General features: G+C 38.6%; 1 protein-coding gene across 2 annotated transcripts in view; it reads left to right on the forward strand.

Annotated features, from left to right (window-relative positions):
* The window catches only part of golim4a (golgi integral membrane protein 4a), a 28,674-nt gene that overhangs the window by 12,963 nt on the left and 2,801 nt on the right, over nucleotides 1-12,910 (forward strand). Inside the window, exons 2-15 of one of the 2 annotated variants that reach the window (XM_072461301.1) lie at nucleotides 310-384; nucleotides 2,146-2,195; nucleotides 2,286-2,339; nucleotides 2,415-2,565; nucleotides 3,508-3,590; nucleotides 3,656-3,739; nucleotides 5,883-6,047; nucleotides 6,986-7,267; nucleotides 7,926-8,212; nucleotides 9,553-9,656; nucleotides 9,743-9,819; nucleotides 10,697-10,900; nucleotides 10,981-11,049; nucleotides 11,675-11,767. In XM_072461301.1, coding sequence (XP_072317402.1) covers nucleotides 310-384; nucleotides 2,146-2,195; nucleotides 2,286-2,339; nucleotides 2,415-2,565; nucleotides 3,508-3,590; nucleotides 3,656-3,739; nucleotides 5,883-6,047; nucleotides 6,986-7,267; nucleotides 7,926-8,212; nucleotides 9,553-9,656; nucleotides 9,743-9,819; nucleotides 10,697-10,900; nucleotides 10,981-11,049; nucleotides 11,675-11,767 — 1,778 coding nt within the window. The remainder of the gene's footprint in view (nucleotides 1-309; nucleotides 385-2,145; nucleotides 2,196-2,285; nucleotides 2,340-2,414; nucleotides 2,566-3,507; nucleotides 3,591-3,655; nucleotides 3,740-5,882; nucleotides 6,048-6,985; nucleotides 7,268-7,925; nucleotides 8,213-9,552; nucleotides 9,657-9,742; nucleotides 9,820-10,696; nucleotides 10,901-10,980; nucleotides 11,050-11,674; nucleotides 11,768-12,910) is intronic. The other variant, XM_072461309.1, reaches the window with a different exon arrangement.

Below are 12,910 nucleotides of genomic sequence, written 5' to 3' on the forward strand. Positions count from 1 at the left end.
ACAGTAAACGGTGTGCGGAGTCATCAAAACCACTCGCCGTGAGAGTACGTCCCAGTAACACGAGCCACAGCAGTGCCCTTACTCGGGTCTGGTGTCGGTTTGGCGAGAAATATTTCATTTTTCTGCGGACTTTTGAAGCAGAAAGATGAACTTTTGAAACCAGACATGTCGTTCGTATCTATCATCGTGAAGGAAAGGCCTCATTGAATATTAAAATACGTGTAAAGTAGACTGAAATTAAGGCAAATTGATGTTTATTAGGATATTGTTCTCGCTGACCGTTTGTCTCTTTCTGTCTTGTGTTCACAGTGGTGTATGAGCACAGATCCAGGTTGGAAAAGTCTCTTCAGAAGGAGAGGTTAGAACATAAAAAAGCCAAAGAAGGTAAGAAGATAACACTCTTGAGTCGGGATGTCAAGATCGTTTGGTGGTTAAGCAATAGTCATTATTTTTAAATGTCACAATATAACCGTTAGAACTGAACATAAGAATGAGAGTATAAAAGGGAACATTCAATTTGTTCTTTCTTTCTTTTACCTTAATTTTAATTTTACCAGGAAATTTACTTGAGATAAGGCTGCCCCAAATAAATTGTATGTTTGCTGTAACCCAACCCAATTTTTTTAGGTTGGTAAATCCTTTTTTTTTTTTTACTTTGAAGGCAAAAAAAAAATATCCAGATCATCACCATTTTTGGATTCTGCCAGTGACCCGCAGTAACCCGCTGTGACCGCCAGGGGTTGGGCTTCAACATTCAATGAGACGTTCTCCTTCGTGTTAAGTTTAATTTCTCGACGGTTTTCGCGACATTTTTGGCTTTAAAATATTTCTAGCGAGTTCCAGTGATACAAAATTATTCAACACAGCGCTTTTTTGAAAAAAAAACGGTCCGTGAGTCGGCGAGATATAAGACAAAAACAAATATTTGGCATCATTTTGACAAAATGCTGATATTTTTTGGCTAGTTTTTTACCGGGTCGGTCGGGTTACGGCAAACAGTTTTGCTCTGCCTAAAACATATTTTTTAATTAAGACCCGAGGTTTAAAGGTGCGCTTAGACGATTAATCAGTCAAAGGTGTTTTATTCAACCAAAATCTGTACCGGTCAACTCATTATTTAATTTAGAATGTAAAGGAGAAGGCGCGGTAGAATTGAGCTGAATAGATGAATAGTGAGTTTAATCTTCTCTAAAGATTTAAATGAATTCTGGGGAATACGTTCCTGTTGCCGCAGAGGGTTTGGAAATTGCCCAGGGAGCTTAGTTGGAAACGTCGTTCCGCCCAATTCCCTGTTGATTCTGGAGATGTCGTAAAGAAGCTACAGTGAGGAGCACTGTCGGCATAAAAAAAAGTCAAGCTAAATGTAAAACCGGTTTACTGTAAAGTACTTCTGTCTCTGTTTCTCAGATTGTGGATGCGGTTTAGGGCGGATGCCGGGATTACACTCTGTATATGTTCATGGCTCAATAACAAGTATAATGAGTTTATTTATTTCGGTCACATACAAGACATTAACACTCGACATGCAGAAAGACTGAAAAAGTCTCGGCTGAAGCTTATACTTAATCTTCCAACCTTTTTTTCACCGCACCGTAATAATTCAAGTGTGAAACAATTTGTAATTCACAGAAAGCAAAATGTTACTGTACAATAACATTAAAATATATTAGTGTCACAAGCTCAGACTCAGAATCCATGTATCTGCTGAGAGTTACACATTTAAACTTATTTGTAAAGTGGTAGAAAGTGGGACAAGTATTTAACTACTCCAGAGATCTGCCCCATTTAACAGATGTACAAATGTCATAGTATTTGTTCTAAATTTCTCCTTGATAAACATCTCTGTTCCTCTAAGTTTTCTCTGATTCTGTAATGATTTTGACAGTAGATTGTTTTTTTTATCTTAAATATCATTGGCGCTGCTTCCCGAATACTCAGACGTGTTCAAAAATTCGTATTTACCATTTATCTGGCAATTAAGGAGTTCATTCACTGTGGTTTCTTGATGCTTCTTTCCACAATAATCGATCATCAAAACGTTATATCGAGACCGCCCTTCTCTCGAGTGAAAAACAATCACTTCGAAAATACGGCGTTTCTAGTTGTTTATTGAATACCTGATGTTTTTTTTTATTATACCTTTAGATTTTCTCGTGTACAAACTTGAATCGCAGCAGAGCATAAACAAGGAAAAGGTGTGTTTTTAAAATGTCTCACATTTGACTCTGCCTGAATATCATGAAGCAAACAATGAATGGAGTCTTCTTTGTTTTCATTCCAAACAGTCAGACGCCGGCAGCAGGTTAAGCTCTTTACAAGTGCAACACCAGATGTTGAAGGTATGCGCGCGTTTCATTCATATTCTTTCACAGTTCTGTAGCTGGAAGTGACTCAACGTGTCTTGTGTTTGTCAGAACCAGCACGAGGACCTGAAGAAGCAGTACTACGACCTGCAGGAGAAGCACCAGGCGGAGGGGGAGGACCACAGCCGGCTCCTGGACGAACACAAGGACCGATACGACACGCTGCACCAGGCCCGAGAGACAGAGGTCTCACAGCTCAAAGGTAAAACACGGCACTGATCAGGACACTCAGGAACTCTAGCTTATTATTACATTCATAAGGGTTTTTAAAGAGAAGAGCACGAGGTATGTTTCCTTATGCTCCTACAGTGTGAAAATAATGTTTATAAATGTATTAAAGGTGGGCAATATAGTTACGTTTAGATAATACTGTGAATGCTTCAAGATAATTAGATAATACTGTGAATGCTTCAAGAAAATTAGATAATACTGTGAATGCTTCAAGAAAATTAGATAATAAGATAAGATAAGATAATCCTTTATTGTCCCACATGGGGAAATTCCATAAATAATACTGTGAATGCTGCAAAATTTTCATATTAAGTGCATCATTTATTGTAGAAAATGCTACAAAACGAGCTAATTAAAATTAAAATAAAATAAAAAGTTTCAAATAAGGTGATATTTCTGCACTTTTGTGATTAATTTGACAGATATTTCACATTTTTCTGATAATTAAACCTCAATTTATACGTTGTACGACATGTTTTAACACATTTCTGTTGGAGTGTCATACTATAATGAGAGTCAGGATAGATAAAACTAAATTATATTGGCTTGAAAAAAAAAAGATAAAGATAGTCTTTTATTGTCTTATAGAACATGCCCTTCTGATCTAATTACTTAAAACTTAAATTATTTAGTCTGAAATTTGCTGGATTTGGTTGGTCGTTTGGTATTTTATTTACATTTATTCATAAAATAAATATGATTGGATCAAATGGTATATTTCCATTGATCCTATTCATCCTACGACTCACACATTTTGTTTTTAACCTATTCTAACATCCTACACACATTCTTCACTGTTCCAGTCTCCTCTCCTGCTTCCACCTTTGATACTTTGTCTCCATCTTGTGTCGTCTTGTAAAAGTACATTTGCCTTTGAACGTACATATTATATTTGTTTAATTTTGTTGTTCAGACAGTATGCATAATCTGAGAGAGGAGAATAAGCAGCTGAGAAAGGCTCACCATGACATCCACACACAGCTCCAGGATGCACAGGTAACACACTCTTATTCAATATTTATTATGTATAATGTCAAACAAACAAGCAAAAATATCTCCAGGTTCAACACCTCGACCTGAAGGCAGCTCACGACCAGCTTGCACTGACACTGGAAGACCACAAGAGTGCGCTGGCTGCAGCTCAGGTAAGACCACAGATGAACTTGTGCGCTGACATTAACTTAGACTTAAAAAAACAACTGTATTTTATTGAAAGAGACACATTTAAGAGCTTTTAACCGCATTATAATTGTGTTTACTCCTTTACCCACTTAAACTTGTGCATTCAAGATCCCATCGCTCTTCCACCCATACACACAGCTCTGGAACGCAATTGATTCTCACTTTTTTCTTTCTCAAATAAAGATACAGCAGTTGCGTTTCCATTTTTGCACTAATATCTACTCAATACTTGCTACTCGTTACCATGAACTGCCTCTATCCATAGTTGTGGCGGTGCGGTACTTTGTGGTGACGCTTACGATGGCGTACTCTAAAGGAACAGGTGCAAATCAGTGCTGCAATTTTCAACTCAAATTGATTGCTTAATTCAAGTTGTTTTAGATCAATATTGCACTTTAAAATGTCCAAAATATAAAATAATGTTGATGCGTGTCATAGATAATAACAGACACGTATTATATTGTGTTCTTGAAGAAATATCCAAAGATAATTTGCCACTTAGTCCATTGTTTTATACAAATACTTGATCAGGACTGTGGTGGGGGGAGTGGGATATAAACACTGTTCAAAACACTGCAACTTAAAGATACATATATGATTTATGACTGAACATTCTACTGATAAAAATTAATAATGATATTGTTTTTCCTTAATCTCAGAGGTAGTACAAAAATAATAATAACTCTTTTATACACTCAAAAATAATAGTTTTTCCTGCCTGTCCTGTTTCCCATCAGGCATATATTGGTCAGCTGAATACGCACACACTTTCCCCTCGTTTGACAGGCACAGAGGAGGGAGGGAGGGATAGGGAGGGCGGGTGTCCTGTCAGAGAGGAGTATCCAAAGCCTGGTAAAGCCATTCATCCAGAAACCCACAGAGCACATGCTGGACTGAAGGAGGATGTGGAGTTAAACAAAGGAAGAGTTGAGGAGAATTTTTAGAATGTGACGTTTTGACCTGGTCAGGAAAGGAGCGAAGCAGCATCAAGGCTTAAAGGGGGAGCATGGCCTGGTTCAAAATGTATAAACGGCACTTGTGTTGTTGGGTTTTGGAGTTTAAAACTTCAGGGTGAATTGTATCATTTCTGGTAATACTTTATTTTCATAAAATAGAAATATTTTATTTTTATCTTTATTTATTTTTCCCCTCCATTCCTTATTAGGAAATGAGAGGTTTTGTCTATAGGAGTTTTTGTTTACACGAGTTCTTGTTTTTTAAACTTCCTATAAGTTATCTGTCCTTTTCCTCTGTATCTACTTGCGTTGCAACAATGAAATTTCCCAATGTGTGGACAATAAAGGATTATCTTATCTTATTTTAGGGTAGACTCAAGCCACGTTTCCACTGGCTTTGGCCCCCAGAGAGTGATTTGCGTTCATGGTGGTCTCCATGTTCAGGGCCTGGCTCACACAGCTCTGCTACGTGAGCTGGTGATGTCATCTCAGTAAATACTATCTGAATTATACTTTTTATCATCAATCCAATCTTAACTATTCAAAAAAAGGTGTTTTGTAATTCCAAGTTTGACGTGGCTAAAGCTAATCAAGAATCTACGTCCGGTCTATCCTCAGCTTTTTCTGCATTTATTTCACTTCTATGCACTCTACACCGCGTTTTGACGTCTCTTTATGTATTTCATTGGGTTTGGATAGTGTTAGATGCATTATGCTCTAGAAATATGATATTTTCTGTATTGGCACGAGTGCAGTGGCTCTCACAGCCCGGGAAGGGCCAGGCTCCTCCCCCTGTGGCACCTGGTTTTCCCTGTGATCTAAACCAGGTCCAGTCCTGCTTTACTTCCGAGATCAGACGAGATCGACGAGATGCTTTAATATTTAAATTACTTTACTTCTCTAAATCAATTCAAATGCTTTATATCAAGCGGCAGACAGCACTTTTGTTTTTCACAGTTCCAAAACATCTACCGTAATAAAACTGCATTTTTAAACACCCGGCACTAAAAACTGTGAAAGAGTTTACATACATGATTAAAATGCCTAATAGTCCACTTTGCAGTCCATCTGTTAATACACTGGTGGCAACACTTCCCAATCCTAAAACTGTAATGTAATGATCCGTAAGCTTTTATTATCCTTCCTCCAGGTCCAAGTGGATCACTACAAGCAGCTGAGCGTCCTAAAACTGTCGGAAAATGTCCCGGCTCAGTCCCACCAAACAGCTGCCGGAGCACCTGCCTCGCACGTGGAGCCAGATCCGCTTTTGCCCAGAGAAGAGGAGGAAAGTCTGCATCAAGTCAGGCGTGCAGAGGTAAAGCTGCTGGAGACTTACATCCTAGAACAGGATAACGGCAATCAGGGCGACAACACAATGAGTTTCTATCAAACTGTATCTGATAACGTCAAGTTTTGGTAACACTTTCTAATATCTACACTTTTAACAGACTTAATAAATCCTGAACAAAAACTTAATGCATAATAAACAAATAGTTTAGTGATTCAGGCTTAGTAGGCCAGATCAAGTCCTCCAAACAATCAGATTTGGCCCGCAGCCCATCTTCTACTAAAAAAGTATCTTGTTTATTCGACCTGGTTTGGTCCTAGTTTAATTCTGGTTCAGTACTGGATTTGCAATTTTGCAGAGCCGTGTTGATAAGGCCTTTCATATTTTTTTTTTTCACAAGAAAGAGTCGCCCTACGACCAGTAACGTGAGTTTTATGACGGTGAGAATGGGAACAATCTGCATTTCTGAGCAAACTTTGCCTCTGGGGAAGTCTGTCCCTTCAATGTGAATGTAAATCCTGGGTAAGGATTCAAAATTGGATATGAAGATGAAATCTGACACATATTTTCAGCATTAAACTAATAAAATAATTGCTGCCTGTGGTTGTATATGGACTGTGGAAATAATTCAGAAACATTATAGCATAATATTGAACATAAGAACTGAACTAGTACATTTTTTGGAGCTGTGAACTTAGTTAAAAATTTTGAATTATGAACTATGAACTGAACTAGTTAATTTTAAAATGTGTGAACTATGAACTGAACTAGTTCATGTAGAAAGTGAACTTTCCCAACACTGAAAACAGCCACCAATATTCTAACTCCTACCACGAGGGGCCAGTAAAGAAACAATAACAAAATCAACTCAAAATACAATTGAATTCATTTTATTTAAAATTATCTTTTTTTTGTTTGTTTGTTTGTAATTCTACTACTAAGCTGTACTTTTTTGTATTTTGTAGCTAGACCACCAACAGGACGGCCCGCACGCCCATGGTCCAGAGGCCTTGTCCCACCCCACTGAAGCCCACCACGCGCTGACGCTGACGGACAAGGAGGAGGAGCAGAAGGTGGCTGCAGAGGAGGACCAGGAGGGCGAGGCAGAGAGGCGCAGGGAGCTGGCAGAGGAGCACATGGCTCAGGCCGGACAGCCCCAAAAACTTGAGGAGGAAGACCCCGAGGAGGAGGGGCCAGTGCAGGAGTTGCCGGACGAGAACGCCATAGAACACCAGCGATTACACAGGGTACGACTGTGGAGTGGATAGTATTTCATATCTACACCAAGTCAAGTAAACGTTCACGGCGCGTGGTCATATTATGTCAAATCAACTTTAATTTGATTTTAACCTCATCCTCATCATTCGTTCTCTGAAAGTTGTATTTTGATTGATTCCTGCATGTTTGAGTAATCCTGTATTCCTTTGTTTGTTGTGATTTAGGGCATTACAAAAATAATTTGAAATGAATTGTATTGTCCTGCAAAAATGAAAACTCTGGGTGACATATGATCATCAAACATCAAAAAATGTCATGTAACCACTTTTTTCATGACAATCTGCTGCTTGTTACAGTGAAATGTGACTTTGAGGAGGCGGGGCTTATCAGTTCTGTAGTTTAGAATGGACCTGTTTCTATTATTAACCAGGTTTTGGATCATGTATCACTCAGAGTCCTAATTGTTCATATATCTGGAATGTGAGCGGGAATAGGGGGTGAGTGACAACAGGACTTTTCGGAGCACTCGAGCCTCAGTTACAGGACAATACAGGATTACTCAAACATGCAGGAATCAATCACAATACAACTTTGAGTAAACTAATGACAAGGAAACACTGTTGCAACAAGTTAAATGCTCTTTAAAGTTAAATTTGCTGCATGTCCCTTTGAACTCCGTACCCTCAGGAGCCACATTCAGACCTCCGCGCAGACTCCCAGGTGCTGCACGGCGCTCAAGCCCCGGTGGAGTATGTGAAGTCCGCATACGAAGAGCAGCAGGAGCAGCAGCGCCTGGTGGCTCAGCGGGCGGAGGAGAGCAGGAAGATGCGGCTCAAACAGGAGCAATTACAGGCCGAGAGAGCACGCGTGATGAAGGAGCGAGAGCAGAGGCTGGGGGAGGAGCGGGAGCGAGAGCAGCAGCAGCACCGCGAGGCCGACCGACGGGAGCAGATACTCAGGGAGGAGCAGCACAGGTCAGGACTCACTACAACCACAGGCATGACATCTGTGTGTGTGTTTACATGCACCAAAGAAATCAGATTCTCAAAAGCATCAGTTAACCGTTGTTTGATGATACACTTTAACCATTTTCTCCTTCATTTTTGTCCTCACACCTTTGTTTGCATCATTTCCCGCATCAAAACCTGCACAGGAGTGAACAAACAGAAAGAAATCAGATTACTTGTTCAGTCAGTTTTAATTGTTGTAGACATTTCAATAAACTGATACCTCCAGAAATGAGATAATGATCAGATTTTGTGTGTGCGTGGAAACATAGCCTCTGGTGTTTTGTATAAATGTCATGCAGGGCAGTAAGTGATATCTTGATTCAAAACAGGTTTTTACTCACTTCTGATGGCCCGAGATTGTAAAAAATACATTGCATAATACATGATACATAAATACATAAAATTGCCTAAAATGTAAGAGTTATTGTCATATAAATGCAAAATGCCACAAGGGCAGGAAATATAAACAGTTAATGCCAGCTTTTGCCATGCAGGGCAAAAGCTGGCATTAACTGGGAGGAGATGACAAAAAAATTGAAGTTAAAATTATGACTGTTTTGCTGCACTGGAAGGTTTCAGGCACATTTTCCATACACAATGTTACTGTTGCTAAAATTGAACATTACATTAAACCAAGGTAATCACAACAATTGCTAGTTATTCATTTGCATTTTCTGCATTATACCTTGTAATTTCAAAGCTATTTTAAGATATTTTCAAGATGCCGCTGTAATTTTACTGCTGTAATGTGTTATAGCGATCCCATTTGTCCAATCTGAGAACAAAAACAAAGTAACAATATGCATTTTTAATCTAACATCTTATTTTATGTAGTCATTGTTTATATTTTGATATTGTAAAATCATAGTTTGTGAATTACGTTTCTGATTCTGTTTATGATTCTGAATACATTTTATTTGTTTTTGGCAAAGCTAAAAGTGAAAAAAAATTTAGATTTTTAAATAAATAAAGTATTAAACAACACCCTGAAGCCAGCTATAAGGATTATTTTTAAACAGTTAAAGCAGAACTAAGTAACTTTGGCAAAAGAGCTCCCCCTGCAGCTCCTTTGTGACAGCACATGGTCACACACACTTTTTTGCCTTTACCATAATAACACTGTAGAATTACATACAAAACATTTGAACATAAAAAGAGCCAGGGGGCGACAACGGGCACTTCAAACACCCCAAGAATACTTTGTTAACCATCACAGTTCAATATGAGTTCAAACAGTTCGTCATATGAAAGCCGGTGTTAGAGGTCGAGGCTGTAACCGTGACTACCGTGTGTTTTTTTTACAGGAAAAAGTCTGAGTATGAAAATCTGGACAATGACATAGTGCACGGTGAAGCTGAGCATCACAACAATGACAACAATGACAACAATGACAACAATGACGAAGAAGGTAAGAAAACTAGACCGTGAATCTAGCTGTATGAGCCGAGCGTAACATATTCAGACCGACTAAAATATAGTGTGTATATTATTCAGAGCAAGACGTCCACATGCTGCACGAGGATGAGGAGGAGCAGGAAAATGGCGAGCACAAGGTTCCTCCACATCAACAGGTTTGTATACAGTAGTTATGTTTAAATTTATGTATTACAGAACTCACATGACTACATTTTCAGGTAAGAGGTTGCAGTCGTGATGGCAACGAGTCGTGTGTTTGCTTTTGGGGGTTATCTTAAAACTAACAGCTTAAAACAAATCAGAATAAACACTAGCGACACTCACCTGACAGAGTGTACTTGTGTGGGTCCTAAATCTGGATTTTTTTGGATATTTGATTCACTTTCCACCTTCTACTATCATCAAAACGTGTTCCTAGAGCTGTTTGAGTGAAATATACTTTATTATAAAGCCTTGTACATATAATATTTACTGATATTGACAGGTATGATAATGAAAACATGTTGTTCTCTAACTAATCTGAAGCGGTTGTACATGACACTTGAAAGTTATCAACATGTATTATGCGAATTACAGAGATTCAAACTACTCTCACTCAAATTGACAGACCGATCGACAATACACAGCCCCAATACAGTCACTGAATTGTTATGAGACGATGGTTGAATCATTCCCACAGTAAAATCCACCAAAGTTAATACAGAAATACAATTGTAGCTTGATTAATGTGAGGCTTGGTTCACTACTAGCCCGTTTAGTTGCAGAAATCCACTTCTTCGATCTGCAGCTTTGCAAATCCGTTAAAAGTCTCTGTCTTTTTTCTGCCCTCGATCTTTCGTACATCCCATTGCGCAACAATAATCCGCAATTCTCTGAAACTTGGCTAAAGTTTGCCAAGTTTCTATGTGAATCCTCCACCAGTTTCCCTGCCAGTGTGGAGTTTGGCGGCGCTATATTATCAACCTTCGCGAATCTTACTTTCACGTGAAGTTTGGATTCTTTCGGAGATTGGTGCATTACATTGTCCTGTAGGTGGCAGTAGACGTAGATCCCGACCCCGAGGACGACCCAAACAACCAGGGCGAGGACGAGTTTGAGGAGGCTGAGGATGAGCAGGGGCAGCACAGAGAGGCCGAGGACGGGGCGGAGGAGGACGAGGAGGAGCCGCCAGCGCAATCCCAGCACAGAGACACTCACCCTGGGCCCGGGCAGCCCGTGGTGGAGGAGGAGCTGGTGGTAGGCGACGGACAGACCTGCTGAGAGTCTGGAGAAGGTTGGAGAAAGCTGAATTGTAATCGATGCGTGTTTGTGCTTAGATGGCAGGAAACCCAGATCAACAAGAGGACGCACTAGATGACCAGTACCAAGAGGAAGGAGAGGACGAGGTAAGCGCTTTAGTTTGACCATCATTTTGTTCTCATTTTTTTCTATTGTTGGTTAGAATCAGCAGTGAACATTAAAAGACATATATTGTACAGAACTTTTTTGAGGTTACATATGTATATATTCATCAAAAACGTACATACTTGGAGTTTAATCTGCGTTGCTTCACTCACTCTGAGCTTCACAAAAACACAAATTTTTCAGTCCATAAATCACTTGTTCTGAGCTTTTTTGCCGTCAAATCAAGACCATTAAAACTGCTTCCCCACTTCAGCATATCAGTGAGAAGCTAGTTTTTGTTTTTCTCCCCATGGTCGTTCTCTCTGCTGCAGCGCTAACCAATCCTAAGAAGGGAAAGTCATGTGTGGCTTTTATTGTATACATTCAGTTCTGAAACATGAAATGCATGTTTAAAGGCCAGTGATGTCCTTAAAGCACTGGTCAAAGTTATAGAAAGACGTAGAAAATATATGGTTGATTTAGTTTGTCATGGTCAAAATGATTCAAAAAAAATGTTGTGAAAAATATTGTCTAAACAGTTGAAGATTTATATTTGTCTATCATCTGTAAAACAATATACCTACATGTAGTAATGGTAGTAGAGTATTAACAGTTTTTGTCCAACAGGGTCAGGAGGAGTTGGCTGAGGGAGGAGCAAAGAGAGGAGAAGAAGCAGAGGACGAGGGAGAAGACGCATATAATGAGGAGAACATCCAACAGGTTAGTCATATGTTTTAAAACTAATGATTCCATATCAGAAGCAGAATTACTTTTATTCATCCCCCAAAGGAAATTCAACATAAGAGCACGTTGTTTATATTCTACAAAATTCATAATATCAGAAATAAAAATGCATTTTATGGAGCTCAACAATCCCATACTTTGAAGCCAGCTGTGGTTCTGCAAATACATTTCTCTATCCTATTTCTATTTTTTTTAAGCAGCTACAGTATGTGCTAAATGTTTTAATAACTTTCAGAAACTGTTTTGCATTAAATTATTAGTCTGATGGTCTTTAATTACCACATATATTATTAATTGCCACATTATTTTTGTCAAACTCCATTTTTTTGTTCATACAAGTTCAAAGATGCTAAATGCCAATTCTCAATTATTACAAAATTATAACATTAGTTTCATGCAATTATTAACTCCAAACATGTACATTTACTTGTTGAATATGTCACAGTGAAACGTTTTTAACACATTTTTGATTATACGTTTAACATAATCTTATACTTAATGTTTTTACTTGTTGCGTCTGATTTAATAGTTGTCGTGGTTACACAGTCTAGTGTGGTCGTATTACATGATGTTTTTAAGTTCCATTTCACACTGTGCTCATCACCTAATCAGAGTGAGAAACCCGAGCTCAGCAGATCTTCTTCTATCATCTACTTTCATTCATGCTCTGAAACCTTAGCTCTGCAAAGTTTACTGTGCTGTAGACAGCAATAAGCCCATTACAGTCACCTTAGCATTACACACTCCATTACCACATTACCTGATTTTTAAGGTTCCAAATATAAAAATCGACAAGTAATTTCACAGCAAAGTGTGTATTGTGCATTTACTCCAACAGCATAAACACTCATGCTTATAAGACTGTTTGGGGCTTACGCCATTTGAGAATATACACAATAATAACAGGTTGGGTTTACTTTTATGTGGCCATTAGCCATAAGCTTCATATCATAAATCATATTTTTTGCAATACCATTTCTATAGTGGTAATAATATTAAGAAGAAGAAAGAAATAAAACTCAATCAAAAGTTGTAAGTTGACTCCTAAACTTGAATTAACATGTTTGTGGACCTAATAACAATCAGAATTGAATCAAGTTCAACGTTTGTGCTTTATTA

Source organism: Eucyclogobius newberryi, unplaced genomic scaffold (assembly GCF_026437365.1).
Source record: "Eucyclogobius newberryi isolate DKJ021-1_F unplaced genomic scaffold, fEucNew1.0.hap1 SCAF_10, whole genome shotgun sequence".
Taxonomy (NCBI): domain Eukaryota; kingdom Metazoa; phylum Chordata; class Actinopteri; order Gobiiformes; family Gobiidae; genus Eucyclogobius; species Eucyclogobius newberryi.